Source organism: Platalea leucorodia (assembly GCF_965183815.1).
Source record: "Platalea leucorodia genome assembly, chromosome: 12".
In the NCBI taxonomy this organism is placed as follows: Eukaryota; Metazoa; Chordata; class Aves; order Pelecaniformes; family Threskiornithidae; genus Platalea; species Platalea leucorodia.
Genome location: NC_138834.1, coordinates 12,764,584 through 12,782,848, shown reverse-complemented (window position 1 = coordinate 12,782,848; position 18,265 = coordinate 12,764,584). Strand labels below are relative to the sequence as shown.

Sequence of the window (18,265 nt, the reverse complement as noted above, 5' to 3'; positions counted from 1 at the left end):
CCCTGTGCCAGGTGACGCTTCGGTAGCGTGGTGGGGACCCACGGCCACGTCCCCTCCTGGGGGGGAACACGTGGATCCAGCTGGGTCCCAACCCCCGGGCTCGGCACCCTGTGGGCACCTGCACCCTGGGATGGGGTGGGTCCCTGCACACCCAGAGCAGCCCTGATCACCCCACCAGCACCCCCACATCCTAGCTGGAACCCCTCCATCCCTCCACAGCTGCTGCCAGCCTCATGGGATGCACTGGGGACTGTCCCCAAGGACCTGCCACCCTATTCAAGATCTTCAGTGGTGGCACCAGGGGCCTAACTCCCCTCAGCCAGGAGCCACCAGCTCCGGCACCACAGGCTGGGGACATGCCACCACATCTGGTACCAGGAGGTACCACCAGGAGATGTGGCTTCCAGGCATTGTGGCATGTCCCCAGCCCGTGGTGGCATCCACATGGTACCACCAGCAGCTTAAGAGAAAAAAACCAACACTTTATTGGGGAGGAAGGGGGTCCCTGGCTCACACGGAGCCTTGCGCCAGGCTGCGGTAGCCTGGACCCACCTCGCCCCCTTTCTCCAGCTCCCTGGGGACCAGGGCTCCCACCACGCTCTGCAGCTCAGCATGGAAGGGACACTGCCGCCTCCGCCGCTGCCGTCCCCGCCGCCCCCGTCTCAGGCGCCAGGCAGCCAAGGCCAGCGCCAGCAGACCCCCCACCAGGGCGGCTGCCACCAGGGCGCTGCCCACGAGGGCCAGCCCGGCCAGCAGGAACCTCTTCACCGTGTGGCACGGCGCTGGGGACAGCAAAAAAAAAAAAAAAAAAAAAAAAAAAAAAGCCAGTTTGGAGGTTGCCTCAGCACCTGGGGTGGTGGGTTGGGGGCCATGGGGTGATCTTCAGGGTTGTCTGCTCACCTTCATACCATGGCACCTTCTTCTGCACTAGCAATGGTCCAACTGTCTCCCGGTGGAGTGTCCCCTCTCCCGGGAACCCTGCAGGAGGACACGGCCCATACAGCCTGTCCTGCCCCAGGACCCCCCCAAGATCCCAAAGCCACATGGGGCCACCACAGCCCGGCCCCGGTACCTGGCAGCTCTCTGGGGAGGGTGTCACCAGGGGGACAGCCGGTGTCACAGCAGTGGCACAGGGTGCTCTGGGAAGTGTCCTCTGTGTTGTGCCAGCTGGGAGGAGAGGACAGAGCTGGGGGGGGAAGAGGTCTGGGGGTCCCCAGTCTCCACCCCAAGACCCACATGGTGCCATGCCATCAGGTCCCTCCAGCCCTGCAGGTCTCAGCCACCCCAGAGGAGATGTCCCCCAGGTGACAGCAAGCACCTCCCCAATTCATCTGCACCCAGAGGGAGGGGGAACCTGTGGTGATGCCACCTGGCTACCATGGGAGAAGAGGTGGCATCCAGACCACGGTGGCGTGGCTTTGTGCCCCAGATAGGTCTCCTTGCCAAGTGGCTTCTGCTCCCAAAGCACCCCTGGGTGCTCAGGTCCCAGGGCACCGTCAGGGTGCCCGTGCCAGGGCCCAGCTTACCTGGCCGTGGCTTGGCTGTAGAAGCAGGACCTGGCGCCGTGCCCCCGGGCGCCGGCGGGGCCCCACGCCGCCAGCAGGCAGTGGACATAGACCTGCTGAGACACCAGCCCCAGGCAGGACATGCCACCAGCACCTCCTTCCTCGGGGACCCCGCTCTCCTCCCACCCACCCCCATGGGGCTGAGACCACCCCAGCGGGGAGCAGGATGCCCCAGGAGGGATGGTGCTTTGGGAACCATGGGTCATCCCCAGTAGGTTCTCCGTCCCACCACCAAGGACATCACCCCAACCTCACCTCCTCTTCATCAGACTCATCCTCCAGCATGGGGACTGGGATGGTGAGCTGGAGGGCAGACACCCCCCTCCGGTGCCAGACAGCCATGCTCCCCAGCTTCTGTCCGTGCAGGCACCTGAGGCAGGAGAGCAACACAGGGACATTCCCAGGCTGTCTCCAGGCCCTGGACATCCCTCCCCATCAGGACATCTTGCAGGACCTTGGGGTGCCTGGAGCAGCGGTTTCCACCTCCAGCCCCATGGATGCTCACCCATGGCTGTTCACCACCATAAAGACCCTCCTGGAGTGTCCCGGCTGCTCCGAGCTGGTCCCGTAGCACTGATCCAAGTAGATCTTCAAGGTGACGCCAGGACTGAAGTCAACCCTGGCCTCCAGGTGGATAGCAGAGCTGGGGCTGAGCACCAGTGGCTTCTTCGTGGCACTGGGGTTCTCTGAAAGAGAAGGGAGGGTGGGCTCAGTGTGGTGGGACAGGCTCAGGGATATCAGAGACAGGGACATCAGACACATCCCAGACCACCACCCATAGGTGTCTTTGCCTGCACCCCTGTAAGGCAGGTGCCTACCTGCAGCTCCCCAATTTCAGAGCCCATCCCCTGTCCCTGGAAGCCAAGAGCTGCCCTGGCTTTGTCACCCTGGTCTGGCTTCCCTGCCTGCTCTCCAGAGCTACAGCACCTTCCTGGTCCCTCCCATGGAGCCAAGAAGGACCATGTCACCCATCAGACTGACAAGGGGCAGCTGACCCCCAAAAAGCTGATCAGGGAGTCAAGCACAGCATGTGGAACATCTCAAAGCACAACCATTCAAAGCCCTACACCCACAAGACTGAGACGGATGGTCCTGCAGGGATGGCCACCTTCTCTTGGTGGGCTCTAGTGCTAAGGCCTCTCAGGAGAAAGCACTAGGTGCTGATGGTCAAGCCCTGGTGTCTTGGCTGGACCCCTCCTGTGGTCTCATCCCCCAGAGCTGGCACCCAGCACAAGACTCAGAGTACTCACCATCCAGGAGCCTCAAGGTGAAGTTCATGATGGGCTCCTCAGGGCAGGGGTGAGCATGAGCCCCACCAGGCACAGTGGCAGCAGCAAGCACTGGGGCTGCAGCCCTTGTCCCCATGCCTGAGGACACCACTGAAGCCACCACTGTGTGACTGGAGGACGCTGAAGTTGCTGGAGCCATGGTGGTCCCTGCAGCAAGGGGAGAGTTTAGCCAGCAGGGATGAGCATGCAGCAGCTGGAGCAGCACGTCCCAGGCACAGTGAGGACATCCAGGTCCTCAGATGTCCCCAGGACTCGTGGAGGGCAGGTGGTGCCGCACAAGGAGGAGAGAGCACCCAGAAGCTCAGCTGGGTTTGAGCTCATCAGGGCCCTGCCCCAACCCCAGCTCCCCCAGCCAGGACCTCCCCTGGTCTTGGTGGCCAGGCTCTGGCAGGGGACCACTGCGGTGGTGGGTGCTGGAGGAGAGGGTGCTCCACAACTCTCCCAAAATGCAAGGTTAAGCATCACCAACCGCCCCAGCACCAGGCACACCTGGGAACATCCCCCAGCACCAGGACCCCAGCCAGGGCTGGGGAGGGACCAGGAGCTGCTCATGAGATGGGAGACCATTGCCAGCAGCCACGTACCCTACCAGTGGCTCTAGTCCCCTCACCCAAACCAGGTCCTTATAGACCTGCTGGGACCTGGGGGCACAGGAAGCTCCTGGCAAGCCCCCTTGCTCCAACCCCACATCCCCAGAGCACAGGGCCATTTTAGGAAGGCTCCTCTCCACCAAGAGGACCTGCACCAGCAAGTCCAGGAGGGCACCAGGAACCAGCACCAGGAACAACCAAGGGGCACCCACCACCCTCCTGTACCCAGACACGGATGCCATCACTCAATTCCCCCAATAGAACCAGTAAGGAGACAAGGGGAGCAGCCAGGGGGTCCTAACCCCACTCACCTGCTACCCCCAGCACAGCCCCACACACCAGCACCCACCAGAACAGCCCCATCCTCAGGGAGCAGCAGCTCCAGCCCCAGCACCTGGGGACCTTTAAAGACCAGGGCTGGGTGCCAATGGGCCCCAGCTGGTGCTGCCGGGTTTTGGGGATTTGCTTGATTTTCTCCACAATCGATCAGCAGTCCCACCTGTGGGGCTTGTCCTACACGCTGTCCCGGTCCCATCGCTCAGTCCCTGTCCCATCACATAGTCCCAGTCCCACCACTCAGTCTGGTCCTGCATGCAGTCCTGGTCCTGAACAAGGTCCAGGTCCTGCTGCATGGTACCAGACCCACCACTTAGTCCTGATCCCATGCATGGTGCTGGTCCCACCACGTAGTTTTGGTCCTGCATGCAGTCCTGGTCCAACCACTTTGCCCTGGTCCCAGTTGCACCACGTGGTCTGGTCTCACCACTCAGTCTTGGTCCCATGGATGCTGCTGGTCCCACCTCATGGTATTGGTCCCGCCACATGGTTCCTGGTCCCATCATGGTTCCTATCTCAGTCCTGCACATGGTCCTAGTCCCACCACACAGTTCTGACCCCACCACTCAATGGTCCCACGTATGATCCTGGTCCCACCACACAGTCCTGTTCCCCAGTGCACCATCCTTGTCCCATTATGGTCCCGCTTGCAGCCCCAGTCCCCCCACAGGATCTTGGACCCATGGTCCCAGCTTGGTCCCATTTATTGAGAACAAAAGCCCGTAGGAGGAGGCTGCTGGGTGCTGGGATGGGGAGACTTCAGCGAGAGGACTTTCCTTCCACCCCTTGGCCCCAGGCAAGCACAGAGCTGCTGCTCCCCACCCCAGGGCTCGCTGCCAGCCGTTCTCCAGGACAGGCAGCCCCAGGGGCACAGGCAGCCCAGTCGGGGACAGCAGCGTGGCCACAGCCAGGACAGAGACACGGTGAAGCGCGTGTGTCCGTGGCTCCTGCCTGTCTTGGGTGGCCCCAAAACACCATCACAGCCCCCTCTGTGTGGGTTGACCTGGTGGCCTGGGCGCAGAGGGACATGGAGCACGTCCCTATGGGGACATCATCCTGGGTGGGCTGTGCAGCCGACCTCCTGCCTCGGAAGGGGCTTTTCCATCCCCTCGTCTGCAGAGGGAACTGGTGGCCGGGGTGGGATTTAGCCCGTAGCATGTCATGGGAGACACCTGTGGACCTCAGGGAGGTGCCCCAAGCTCCGTGTCCCCAGTGCCAGTCCCAGTGTCTGTGGGCAGCATCACACATGGTTGAGTTGCCGGACCCAGTGGTAGCTCCAGACTGGCCATCAGGGCTCACGCCCACCCTGGTACTGCTGGTTCTGGTGCTTCGGCTGGAGAAACCCTGTGCGAGTACTGGGGCCACCCTTGAAAATGGGGTGCACCCATCAGCAGTGGAGCTGGGACCCGGTGGCATGAGTGAGTTGTGTCACCCGTGATGGCTGTCCCATGGGTCCGGTGTCCCTGTGAAACCAGCAGACCTTCCTGGTGGCACTTGCACACCGTGGGAATCCCACGCCAGCACCCAGCAGCGCAGGCGGCTCTGCAGGGACAGCGGGGGCAGATCCAGGCACCCCGCTCACACCGGGGCTCTCATTCCTCAGTGCTGCCCGGGGGACATGGGGCTCCCGCCCCCCCGGAGGGATGGGGAGAGCAGAGCCGGGGCCCCGAGGGGCTGCTGGGCCATCCACCCGCGCACAGCAGGACCCGGCCCCCCGAGAGGAGTGGGGACTGGCAGAGCATCCTGCTGTGGCCGCACAGCCCCATGCCAGGGTCAGTGCGGGGAGGTCCCCACCCCCCAGAGAAGGAGGTGGATGGAGACCGGCTGGACCATCCTTATATCAAAAACTGCCAAATATACAATTATCTTACAAAAGTAGAATTGCTTTTTTATTTCTGGTCTTTACAAAGGGAGCAGAACATGGGCTGGGGGGCCGGCGGGGATCCCTTCACTGCCGAGGAGGCTCAGCCACGGGTGCCACCTCCGTGCCCGGCCAGGGCCGCTCTCGGCAGGACGCGGCATTGCCGGTGTCATCCAGCCCAGCCGGGACACCTGAGGGCTGTCCCCGCTACGGCGGGGAGGGACGGACCCCATCCTCGGCATCCCCCCCGTGCCCGGGGGATGGTGTCACCGGGACAGTGGCCACTGGACCCTGCTCCCCACCTCCTCCCCATGCCAGTTCTCACCAGACCCCATGGGCCTCCGGGGATGTCCCCTGTACGGACCAGGGCTACGGGGCCCTCTAACCGGGACGACGGGGGGCTGGGAGGGGACCTGCTGCACGGATGCCCTTCGCCCATGAGGACCATGAGCCCGTTGATAATAAATGCCGGGGCTCTTGGGGTGGGTTTTCCATTCTCCAAATGGCTCCGGGTCACAGCCTGCCATGGACTGACAGCTGTGAGTGGGCTGAGAACGTGCTGCACTCATCACACCCATGGGCTGCAACCTGGCGGAGTGGTGCAGCAGGCTCCAACTCGCAGCCCCAAAGCCAGGGCTCAAGGGAAATGGGGTGATTTGAGCAGCCCCTCGGGCTTCGGGTTCCCCGCCAGCAGCTCTGCCCACCCCAGGCAAGGAGGACCCCCTGCCGCTTGGATGTCCTGCTCCCACTGTGACGAGTCCGCGTCCTTCACAAATACCTCCTCCGGCCTTTCCGTGGGGAAGGAAGAAGTGGATCCTGCTGGAAAAAACACCCCCAAGCCCCCAATCCTTGACCCCTCGGAGGCAGGGGTGGAGGCAGAGGTTCCACTCTCCTTGCTAGTAGGGGATGGCAGCCCCCTGCCAGGCTCCTGCCCAAGCTGGGCTCTGCAGGAAGGTGGTGGAGGGTCACCCCGACCGCTCCCGGGTGCCGGAGCCTCCAGCCAGTTCTGCTCATGTCCAACCAAAAGACACCATGAGTAAGAAAAAAGAAAGCACCTGGTTCTTCCCCGGGGAGAGCGGGGCGCCCACCGTCCCCTACCACTTCAGGAAGTCCCGCACGCGGCTCCACAGCTTGGTGATCCAGAGGTTGACCCCCAGGTCGGTCAGGTACTGGATTTCGGGCGTCAGCATCTTGCGGCACAGCTTCTGGTGCTTCTTGTTGATCTTCTTCTTCAAGTTGTAGCCCAGGATGGACTTCTCCCCCAGCGGCTGCCAGGGTTGCATGGAGGATTCTTGGATGGCGCTGGCATCCACGGGGTGTCCCCCATCGATGCAGATGCTCTTCATCTTCTCGTTCTCCCGCTGCAGCTCGGCCACGTCCTTGGCCATCCGCTCCCTCCCGTAGGCCTCCACCTTACGCCAGAAGGTGGCATTAAAATAACGGTAGAGCTTGGCATCGATGAGGTTCCAGGAGGTGGCCTTCTCATAGAGCTCAGGTGTCAGGCGGGAGACGGTGGAGCCCTTGCGGGCATTGAGCTTGAAGTAGAGGACATCCTCCAGCTGCCAGCACAGCAGGTCCTTCAGCAGCACCAGGGACTCGTCGAAATACTCAAGCAACATGACGAGGTGGAAACGGCGATCTATCTCCTGGATGTGCTCCTCCACCAGCGGGCTGTTGGCGTTCATGTTGTTGTCGTAGCCCAAGTCAAAGAAGAGGAGGTTTTGGAGGTAGTGAGCGTTGAACCCGTTGGGGTCATAGTAGTGCCAGGGGTCCCGGAGGAACTCCGCCAGCTTGTCCTCCCCCGTCAACTTCCAGGTGAGGGGGATGACGCGCCCAAAGTAGTGGAAAGAGGACTCAAAGAGGTAGGCAGGGTCCCGCAGCACCGTCACGAAGGTGGCGTCCGCCGGCAGGAGCTTGCGCACCTCCTCGTAGTGGAAGCGCATGTGGTTGCAGATGATGTTGAAGCAGGTGCCCGGCCGGTAGTGCTGCACCTGGCTGCGCTCAAAGAAGGAGGGGTAGTAGAAGTCGTTGCGGCCGTTGGGGAAGGCAAATTTCAAGCGATGCTTCTCCCCGAAGCGGAAGAGGATGTTGAGGATGGTGCTGCTGGCTGTCTTGTGCGTCTTCATGAACATGATGTTCAGCTTGGGCAGGCAGCTTCGTCCCGAGGGGCTGCCCGTGCCGTTGGCTGCTGCTGGTGCCTTGCCGGGGGCCGGGTAGGAGGAGCAGGAGGAGGGGACAGGGATCCTGGTGGGGAGAAGAGACAGGACACCATAGTGAGGGCAGCTTGGCCACCACAGCCCAGCCACCACAAGGGCTTGGCCATTTTCCTTCCTGGAGGAGATGGACCTGGGGACAGGTGCTGGACGTGAGGATGGGTGTTCGCCCCCAGCACCCCCCAGGTTCCCCAGGAGAGACGAGCCCAGCTTCGGGCAGAGCCCCCTTTGCACCCAGACATGTGCTCAGTGGGACCACGGCACCCACCTGGCAGGAGCCCCTAGGCGAGCAGGGCAGAGCCCACTGCCCCCACGAGCCTCCTGACATCAGGTGCACCTCTGAGCCACCAAACTAAGCTCATTCACCCCCTGGACAACCTCAGCCTCCAAGAACGTGCTGCTACAGGGGTCTTCATGGCGGTCAGCCCGCATTGGCATCGGTGCAGCCTGAGCGGGGGGGTCCCCGTCCCTCCCCACGGGCACGGCCGTGGTGGCCCTGGTGCAGGTGACGTTGAGACGTGTGTTGAGATGAGCTCTCCATGGCCGTAACTCCAGAGACAGGAGCTGATAATGTTCTTGCAAGGTCTGGGAGCTCTCAAACCCTTGTAGGAGTCGTGGAGCATCCAGCACCCGAGCAAAGAGGGAAATAATTCTAGCGCATGGCCCCACAGATGAACTCGTGGGCCCTTGGGGAGCACCGAGAACAACTTGTGTGTTATCTGAGACGCCCGGAGCAAGGAACAGACACCACAGTGTCAAGTGACTTTGAACACCATTAATGAAGTTGCAAAGCTGACCCTCGATAATGCTCCCATCCAGCAGCGTGGGGGACCACGTGTCACCACGTAAGTTATGAAACACCCACAGGACTTTTATATGCCTAGAGATAAATTTAATGGCAGGAGGGATGGCCTTACTGAGCACCGGCTTTCGCCATGACAGGCAGCAGAGAGCTTTGAACCTACCCGTGCCCATCTCTGTGGGTGAGAGTTTACATGTGGCAGAATGCTCTGGTTGCTCTTGAAGGACAAGTCCTTGATAAAGAGCCCTCGAACAACTGTCTCGGCTCTGCCCATTGCTCCTAGCTGCTGGGGAACACCTCCCGTGGTGCTTTTCTTTCTCCCAGGGGACATGAAGCCGCAGCGGGCAGGGGCTCTCCTGCACCTCCTCGTCCCCTCCTTGCCCAGGAGCTGAGCACTGGCTGCCACTTTGCAGCAGCCCCCCCCGGGGTGAGCATCCCCAGCCCCCAGGGGAGTTGGGGTTTGCCTTCCCCCCCCCGCCATGGGACAGGGCGCAGTCTCCAACAGGAGGCTGTAGGAAGGGGACATCTCAGTGTGAAGTCACCAGAGTCTGGAAAGCCCTGAGCCCGTCTCTGCTTGGGGGTGCCTGGTATGAAACAGGGTGGCCGAGCTGCCAGGGGGGACACAGGGACCCCACACTCACTCTGTCACGCTGACTTGCAGCGGGGGGACGGCGTAGGAATACAGCAGCAGCATGAAGCTGGTCAGGAGGGTCCCCAGGACGAGCCCCTTGCACATGGACCTCCAGTGCTTCCCATGGTGCAGCATCGTGGTCACCTGCAGCGGAGAGGAGAGCTGTTAGCACCGGGGGACGGGGAAGTGGGGACCGGGGGGACCACGTGATTCAAATCACAAGCAAATAAGGCACGGGGGCATCTCATGGGCATGGGAAGTCCCGGGAAGCATCTCACCGGGCTTTTCAGTGCTGGCAGTGCCAGGAGAGAGGCGAGCCAGCGCCAGGCGTGTCCCCGCCCGCGGGCACAATGGATTCGTGGCCAAAGAGCGGCAGTTCTGCCCGCTCTGCGCACCCTTTGCCCACCTCAAGAGAACCCAAAGCGACCCCCCGGCCCAATGCAAGAGCAATCAGAGACCGTGGGGCTGGAAACGAGGGGGAGAAAGGAGCGGTGCCATGGGGCAGCCCGGCCGCAGAGCGGGCATCCTCTGCCAGGCCACACCAGCAGCTCCCCCGGCACTGAAAAATCACCAATGCGGGCAGGAGCTTTCCAAGGGTGGCTGGGATCCCTTTTCCCAAGAAAACCTCCTGGCTGGATTGGGAGCTTCAGCAGCTCGGGATGTATCAGATGCCACGACATCCGCCCAGCGCAGCCTTGCCCGCGTCTTCTGGCCCCTCCAGCAGCACCGGCTGCAAGGGGGCCTGCGGCTCCCCTCCGGCCACGGCACCCGCACCTTTGGGTGGCTCTGGGTGGAGGCTGGGGGGACGCAAACCTGATGGGCAAGGGGGTCCGGGGCAGGATGACCCCCCCACGTACAAATGCACATACATACACAGACATGCATGCACAATTGCACACGTGCACACACGTAGCCAGAGAGCACATGCACACAAACACCCATGCACATGCATACACATGTGCATGGGAATGTGCACATGGGAACACATGCATCCATGTGCGCCCGTGCACGCACACGCATGCCGGGACACAGACACCCATCTGTGCGTGTTCATGCGTGTGCATGCACACACGGGGCACACACAAGCACACACATCTGTGCATGCACATGCATGCACGGGGACACACACACACATATGCACTCATGAACCCCACAACAACACACACTCATACATGCGCACACAAGCGCACGCACACATCTATGCACCCTCACGCACACACAAGGACAGACACATACACCCCCCCCATCCTCGTGCGTGCCCACGTATGCACAAGGACACAGACATACGTGCATGTCTACGCGTGCTCGTGCACGCACACACATGCACACCCATGCACACAGATGCTGCAGGCAGCCCCTCAGCCCTGCAGCCCCCCAGGCCACCCCCTCCCCGCTGCCGCTCTCCCCGCCGCAGCCCCTGACCCCCGGCAGCACCTGCCCAGCCGCCGCACGCCGCCGCCGCCGCTGCTCGCCACAGGCCCGGGATGCAGGGAGCACCGGCAGCTCCGACCGCATTGCAGCAGGGCTGTCCTCTGCAGTAGGACAAGGGGACGAGCCACCCGTGACCGCGGCACCCGCTGCCAGGGGGCTGCGAGCAGAGCCCCGCGCAGCCCCCTCAGCCTTGCACCCCCATTTAGCGGCTGCGAGAGCAGCATCGCCTCCCCGTGCTCCTGCTTGCTCCGGCTGCCCCGGCACCGTTCTGGCTCCCGGGCATCCTTTGCCCAACACCTTCAGCCAAGGCTGGCTGTGCTCCCAGGTGCCCGCTGAATAACACCCCCTACAAATAAACCACCAGCCCCCCGTACCTGCTGCGGCATCGCCCCCTTAGAGCCTTGTAGCTCCCGCAGATAATTCCGAGAGACAAAATCCCAGCTAGGAGAGCCGTGGTTTACACCCAGATGCATTTTCAGACCCCACATAGCAAAGACCCCCCCCTGCAATTTCTAAGCTAAACCTCAAGCAGAAAGGTTACCCGGCCGGCGCGAAGGGTGCCCAGGGCACGGCGAGCTCGCCTCGCTGCTCCTGCCTGCCTCCCCCTCCCTCCGGCCCCCCCCACCCCGGTTGTCTCCTGCCACTGAGATTTCCAGCTCGATGAATAATGAATGGAAAATGCAACCGGAGCCCGGGGCTGCGGCTGGGTGCTGGGCACAGCTCGTCCTGGCACCCAGCGCGGCAGCCAGGGGATGCCGATAGGGTGGGGGCACCTGGTGACACCCTGCAAGCGCACCCAAGCTTGCCCAAGCGCACCCCCCCCGGGCCCTGCAGCAGGGATCACTGGGTCAGGCAGGGCTGGCCACATCCCGCCTCTTTCCAGCTGCTTTTCTGAGCCGCTGGCAAGCGTGGCAGGAATGGTGGGGATACGGGGGGTGTATGGTGTAACCGCAGGGGGAGCGGGTGGCTCCGACCCTACCCCAAAATTGCTGCATGGGTGCGAAGCCAGGAGGGTTTTGCATGCCTGGGAGTGGCCAGGGTTGGGTCTTAAACCATGGCCGTGATCTTGCCACGGTCACCATCCACAGCGCCGGCATTGGCAGCACCTGGAAGAGCCGCCATCCCCCCGGGGCAGCGCAGCACCCCAGCCCCACACGCTGGGATGCCAAGAGGATGTTTCACTCCAGCCAGGCTGGCTCCCCTGGTGTGGTTCTGGCAAACAGTTCCCAACCCAGTTACTCTATTGACTTTGCCTTAAATGAGTGGCTTAATTATTAATAGCTCGCCAGGAGAAATGCAGTGATCGAGGCGTTTTTCCTGGGGCTCCCATTAGCGCGGGGCAGCTGTGGCGCCAGCTCTCAGCCAGCTGGTTGAAATTCCCAGCCGGAGGACGCGGCCGCACCGGCCATTTCCCCACGGCTCACCCCCCAGGATGGCTGGGGCCACGCAGCTCCGCAGCCCCATCCCCGTGTCCCAGCGGCTACCCTGGTCCCTGGGGACAGCCCTGAGCCCTCTTTTGGGTTTTCCCTATAGGAGCCATTTCCTTTATGGCCAAACCCCTATAGCCGCCGTACATGAGGCACATCCCCCGGCTGTTTGCTCCTGCCGCCCCCGCCAGCCGATGGGCATGCTCTTTTTGCCACGTGCCCAATTTCACGCAGGCATGGTCCGCCCTACCCCTCCATCCCCCTTGCACATCCCTCGTGGGTGCAAACACCCATCCCCACATGCCCCCTGGCACCCTGCCCCACAGAGCTGCCCCCCAAGCACTCCGCCGCCCCCCAAGCATCACCTTTTCCTTTGCTTAAGCTGCTCTCGGCGAGCCGTCCCTCTCCTCTCCTGGGTTGGCCGGGGCACAGGGGGAGTGGGTGGCGTGGGGCAGGGGTGCCAATGCTGCTCCGACATGGAATAAGCTCGTCCTGGGCAGTTCCCCGCAAATGCCGGCTTTTCTGAAGCCTCCCCAACAGCTCTGGTCTTTATGGCATCACTGGGGTCCCGGCCCCGTATCGCTGGCCTGGGGAGGTGGGAAAAGAGAGAGAGAAATGAGAGCCGCTGCCGGGAGGGACGCGGGGCTGCGGCCGGGCGCTGCCCGGCTCCCCCGGGACAGCCGGGCCAGGCCCTGGGTGCCCGCTGCCACCCCGAGCCTCCCGTCTCCCCACCCACTCCCGGCGGCACAGAGGAGGCATTCAGCCCACTGCCTGCTCGCTGCCTGCCAGCGCAGAAAACAAGGGGGCCGTTTGTCTCCATCTGCGGCGCCGGCCTCAACGGGGACATTGTCACCACCGGCCCCGCACCCGGGCCCTCCGCTCCCCTGCACCGCCACGCCACCACCAGCCCCCGGCCTGGCTTGGCCCCGCGAGCCAGCACCCACGGCAGTGGGAGCCGGGGTGGTGGGGTGCTGCCGGCCGAGCGGGTGACGATGGCTGTCCCTCGGTGGTGGCACCCAGCTCCTCTCCTCCCTGCGGGTCCAGCTCTCACCAGCCACCATCCTCCTCCCGTGCGATGGCTTATGGCCGGGCTGTCACCTCCTGCAGCCGGAGCTCACCTCAGAGTGGGGAGCGCTGTGGCGGTGGGCTTGGACCCAGACCCCCGATCCGGCTGCCTGCTTGCCAGGGTGTCCCGGTGGTGCTCTGTCGGCTCCTCTCCATCCCTCCTGCAGCCTCCCCCTGCCCTCCCTCCCCGCTGCCTGCCGTATCTAAATAGCTTTTATGGCCTTAATGGCAGCAATATTTGTACTCCCCCACCCTCAGCATGATAACCACAGAGCCACTACGCTGCCGCCGCGCTGCCGCCAGCCTTTCCCTCCTTCCCGGGTCCCACTGGTTGCGCCGGGACTTTGGACGTCCCCAGGCACCCACCTGCGGGGGGCTGAGGGGTGCTGTTGCCCGTGGGGTCCCATCCTGCCATGACGTGGCTGTGCCCAGCGGGGCAAGCAGGTGCTGCAGCTGCACCAGGGAGGGCTCAGCACCATCCGGCGCCCTGCTTGGGCATCACCCCGCGGCGGGGCAGAAAAGGGGCCATTGCATGCCTGGGTCCAGCCCTGGCACTTTCCACCGCCCTCAAAGCCGTCTCTCTGCTGCTAATGGTGGTGACAGCCCTGCCTGCTTGCTCAGGCAGCCAAGCCAGCGGTGGCCGTGCCGGCATCCAGCACCCCGGGGCTCTGCCGGTGGCATAACTGCAGGGCACCCCTCGGCCATGCCCGGTGCCCACCCGAGTCTCCGTTCATGACAGAGGTGTTTGGGGTTCAGAGTTCGTCCCCACAGGGCTTGGGGTCACCCTGCCGAGCCCCGGGCGGGCAGGCAGCTATTGCCCCATCGCAGGCAGCTGCCGCATCCTGCCCTGCCTCGGCGGGACCGGTTCTCACCCCGGTGTTAACCTGCGCAACCCCCAGGCAGCCCCAGCCGGCACCGGTGGACGAGAAAAGCCAGAACATCCTCCGTCATCGCAAGAAAAGGGATGAGGAACCGCCGCCTCCCCGCAGGCGTTGACCTTGCTGGCATGTCCCTGCTCTCCCGGGACAGACCCCGCCGGTGTCACCAGCCCAGGATGAGGGATCCCATCTGGCTCCTCAGAATTAAAACCCGAGCCTGTGCCGCCCATGCCGGGCTGGCCGTGGGCAATGGAGAGGAACAGGCACCACCGGGCAATGGAGAGGAGCAAGCAAGCATGCAAGCGAGCACAAGCAAGCCCAAGCACGCGCTCTCCAAAAATCAATGCTGGGATGTGCCTGCCTGCCCCTGGGGGGGCAGGGGCTGCTGCTGGGATGGGGACAGGAGACTTGTCCCTACTCAGAGGCAGTGTTAACACCCGAGCACACGGCAAGCGCACGGTTCCCCGAGCCCTTATCTGATGCGTTTCCAGTTGCGCTCAGCCCTGGCTGGAGTCACACCCGGGATTTATCACCCATCTCTTCCCCCTACCGCCCAGGCCCATTTGTCACGGGCAATGGCCGCTGTGTCAAATAACCACGACACCAAGTTAAATAACACCCCTGGCTCGGCCGCCTGCTCTGGCTCCAGCTGCTCACTTTTCCATCCCCTTGCCTGGATTTGCCCTGGAAACAGCGGTGCAGGGGCAAGGAGCCACCCCACCCCCTCTCCACAGGGCACCTCTCTTAATTCCAGCTTTCCCCCCTTTTTGGGGGATGGCATTGCGAAGAGTCTCCATCCAGAAGAGGACCGCGGCAGCTGGGATGCGGCAGCTCAATGAAGGGATGCTCGCAGTCTCGGGACGCAATGTAACGATCCAAGGAGCCATGACGCTCTGTCTCCCGCACCCCATGGGGTGTAAACCATTCCCAGGAGGACTCCACCACAACGTCCCCCACCCCCTGTCCTCCGTCCCCCCATCTGGGAGTGGGCAGAACGAATCCCCCCCAGATTTGGGGGTACAAACAAAGCACTCACGCTGAAAACCGTGACGGCTGGGGAAGCGCGCGCCAGAGCTGGGGATGCCGAGGGATTTGGCGAGGAGCCCCAGCGGCTGGTCGGAGGGGCGGGCGGCAGCACCGCAGTGGTGCACAGGCTTGGCCCCGTCAGCTGCTTGTTGGCCAAGCGCGGTGTCAGGCGCCTTTATTGCGTGGAAAAGCTATCATTAGCATCGGTGAAAGAGGGGAAACCGGTGGCCATTGGGGTGGTGCGACCGGTTTGTGGTCACCTGGTCAGGCAGCCCGGCAGCGGGGCTGCTGCCTGTGGCCGGTTCTGCCTGCCGGTCCCACCGCCCCTTCCTTATCTGCCACCCTGCACGGTGCCTGCGGGTGCCCGGGAGCGGGTGTCTGGCGGCTCCAGTGGGGCTGGGAAGCCCTGTTCGGGGTCTCCTGCTCCATGGTGGAAGCCCAGCGCTGGGTGCGGCCCCAGGAGCTCCCAAGTGGTCGAACCTCCTTCTTTTCCAAGAAGTGAAGTCAAGGAAGGGGGGAAAAAGCAAGCAAAAAAAAAAAAAAGGAAGGGGAAACCCTCCCAACTCCCCAAAGCAAAAAAAAAAAGGCAAAAAAAGAGGGGGTGAGAGTGAAAAAGAAAAAATAAAGGGAGAAAAGAGAAAAGAAAAAAGAATAAAGAAAAAAAGAGAAAAAAAGAAGAAAAAAGAAAAATAAAAAAAGAAAAAAGAAAAAAGAGAGAAAAAAGAAAGAAAAAGAAAGAAAGAAAGAAAAAGAAAGAAAGAAAAAGAAAAAAAGAAGAAGAAAGGCAGGCCATTATCGACATTTCCCTCTCTGTGCTGTTGGTCGCTCACTGCCGGGGGTTATCGACTGCCGGGGCGGGCAGCACTGGCGGTGCGTTCACGGGCCACACTTGTGTCCCCACAGGAGTGCCATGAGGTGGAACAGCCTTCACCTGGGCCGGGCTGCGAAAGAGGTGTCCTCCAGAAACATCCCACGAGATGACGCAGCCTTCACCGCAGCTGGGGACAAGGGTGGCCCCATAAAAGCCCCATGAGATAACCAGTCTTCACCATGGCTGGGGACATGGTGTCCACAAGAAGCCCCGTGAGATGGCACAGCCTTCAGCACAGCCAGGGACAAGGTGTCCCCATAAAAGCCCCATGAGATGGCACAGCCTTCACCACAGCCACAGACAAGATGTCCCCCAAAAAATCCCACGAGATGACGCAGCCTTCACCACAGCTGGGGCCATGGTGTCCCCATAAAAGCCCCATGAGATAGCCAGTCCTCACCATGGCTGGGGCCATGGTGTCCCCATAAAAGGCCCCATGAAATAGCACAGTCTTCATCACAGCTGAGGACAACGGTGTCCCCATAAAAGCCCCATGAGATAACCAGCCTTCCCCACAGCTGAAGACCACACGTCCCCGTAAAAGGCCCCATAAGATGACACAGCCTTCACCACGGCTGGGGACAAGGGGTCCCCCCAAAAAAAACCCATTTGATGGCACAACCTTTACCACAGCTGGGGACAGGGGTGTCCCCGTACAGCCCCACGAGACACACAGCCATGGCTGAGGACAAGGGTGTCCACATAAGCCCCAGGAGACAACACAACCTTTGCACCCCAACGAGGCCACAAAAACCCCACAGCAAGCCACCCCACTTTTGGACACCCCTTCCCAACCTCCAAAATGAGCCAGAAAAGGGAAAAAAAAACCCAAAAATCTTGCACAAGACCAAGTGTTACCTTTCTCCCCTGCCCGGAAGGAGGACAGCTATGAAGAGGCCTCAGGCCGCATGTAGGCCCTGGCAAGGAAATGTGTGTGCAGGTGGCTGTTTTAGGGGAAAAAAATGGGATTTAGGGGAAAGGTGGGGGGGGATAAGACTGCCGATGCCAGGGATGTCGATCCCTGGGATGCGCTCTGTGCATCCGGGGGGTCGGCGGCCCCGGCATTGGCCATGGCAGCCCTAGTTTCTCCATGCGTTGCTTTAGCTCAGCCAAGAGCCCCAAACTAACCGCTTTTTCACCCAAAATACCACCCCCTCCAGTCTCTTGCTGGAGGAAGGTGGGAGAGGGACAGCAAGCCCCAAAAACCTTTGCCTCGTCCCTTTGCAAGCAACCCAACAACGTCCCAGTGGGGTTGGCAGCACCTCTGAAGGTCAGATGGTTCAACCTCCCTGGTTATGGTATCTCCATGGATGGAGACTCCACTGTCTCTCTGGGCAACCTCGTGCCAGTGCTTGGTCACCTCTATGGTGAAGAAGTGTTTCTTGATGTTCAGAAGCACCTCCTGGGTTTTAGTTTGTGTCTGTCACCTCATGTCCTGGCATTGGACACCGCTGAGAAGAACCTGGCTCCATCTTCACACCCTTCCCTCAAGTATTTATACCCATTGATGAGATCCCCCTGAACCTTCTCTCCTCCAGTCTCAGCTCTCACAGCCTTTCTTCCTAGGAGAGATGCTCCAGTCATTGCATCGTCTTGGCAGCCCTTCATCGGACATGCTCCAGTGTGTCCATGTCTCTCCTGCACTGGGGAGCCCATCACTGGACACAGCAACTCCATGAGTGGCCTCACCAGCGCCGAGGGGCAGGATCACCTCCCTCAACCTCCTCCAACACTCCTCATGGAGCACCTTTAACCCTCTTTGCCCCAAGGGCACATGTTGGTGGCTCATCGTCAACGTGGTGCCCACCAGGACCCCCAGGTCTTCTTCGGCTGAGCCGCTTTCCAATCTGGAGGCCCCCAGCACATCCTGGTGCCTGGGGCTGTTCTCCCCAGGGACAGGACTTTGTGCTTCCCCTGGTTGAACAAAATGGACTTGGAATTGGCTCTCAGCACCCAGCCGGTATGGAGCAGACCCTACCCAAACCTGCTGCTGGGAACAAGGCATGGGCAGAGGGTGACAAGGAGCAAGGTAACAGCCACAGCGCCCACTGGTCGTGGCACCTGGAGCAGGGACCAGGCTCTGTCCCTTCCGCTCCACCTCCCAACAGCCACACCTACACCCGGTGTGGGATGAGGAGCCATCTCCAGCCCTGCACGTGTCTTAGATGAACCGATCCATGCCTCCTTCGCCGTGCCCAGGACCGGGCAAGAGTACGGAGCGCAGCACAGTCGCGCCACACCACCACAGCCAGGAGGGAACAGAGCACACATGCCAACGGG

The 18,265-nt window shown here is 61.9% G+C and overlaps 1 protein-coding gene across 2 annotated transcripts; it reads right to left on the bottom strand.

The window, feature by feature from the left end:
- Positions 1-6,735: 6,735 nt before the first annotated feature.
- GAL3ST1 (galactose-3-O-sulfotransferase 1) lies at positions 6,736-11,431 on the bottom strand (the record flags this gene model as incomplete). 2 transcript variants are annotated; one of them, XM_082324636.1, is made up of 3 exons in its annotated part: positions 6,736-7,885; positions 9,298-9,449; positions 11,300-11,431. In XM_082324636.1, 2 exons carry the CDS (start codon positions 9,420-9,422, stop codon positions 6,736-6,738), a joined length of 1,275 nt encoding a protein of 424 aa, XP_082180762.1. The 2 variants fall into 2 exon arrangements, with proteins under 2 accessions (XP_082180762.1, XP_082180761.1); XM_082324635.1 differs by lacking the exon at positions 11,300-11,431 and having other exon boundaries at positions 9,298-9,422.
- Positions 11,432-18,265: the final 6,834 nt, after the last annotated feature.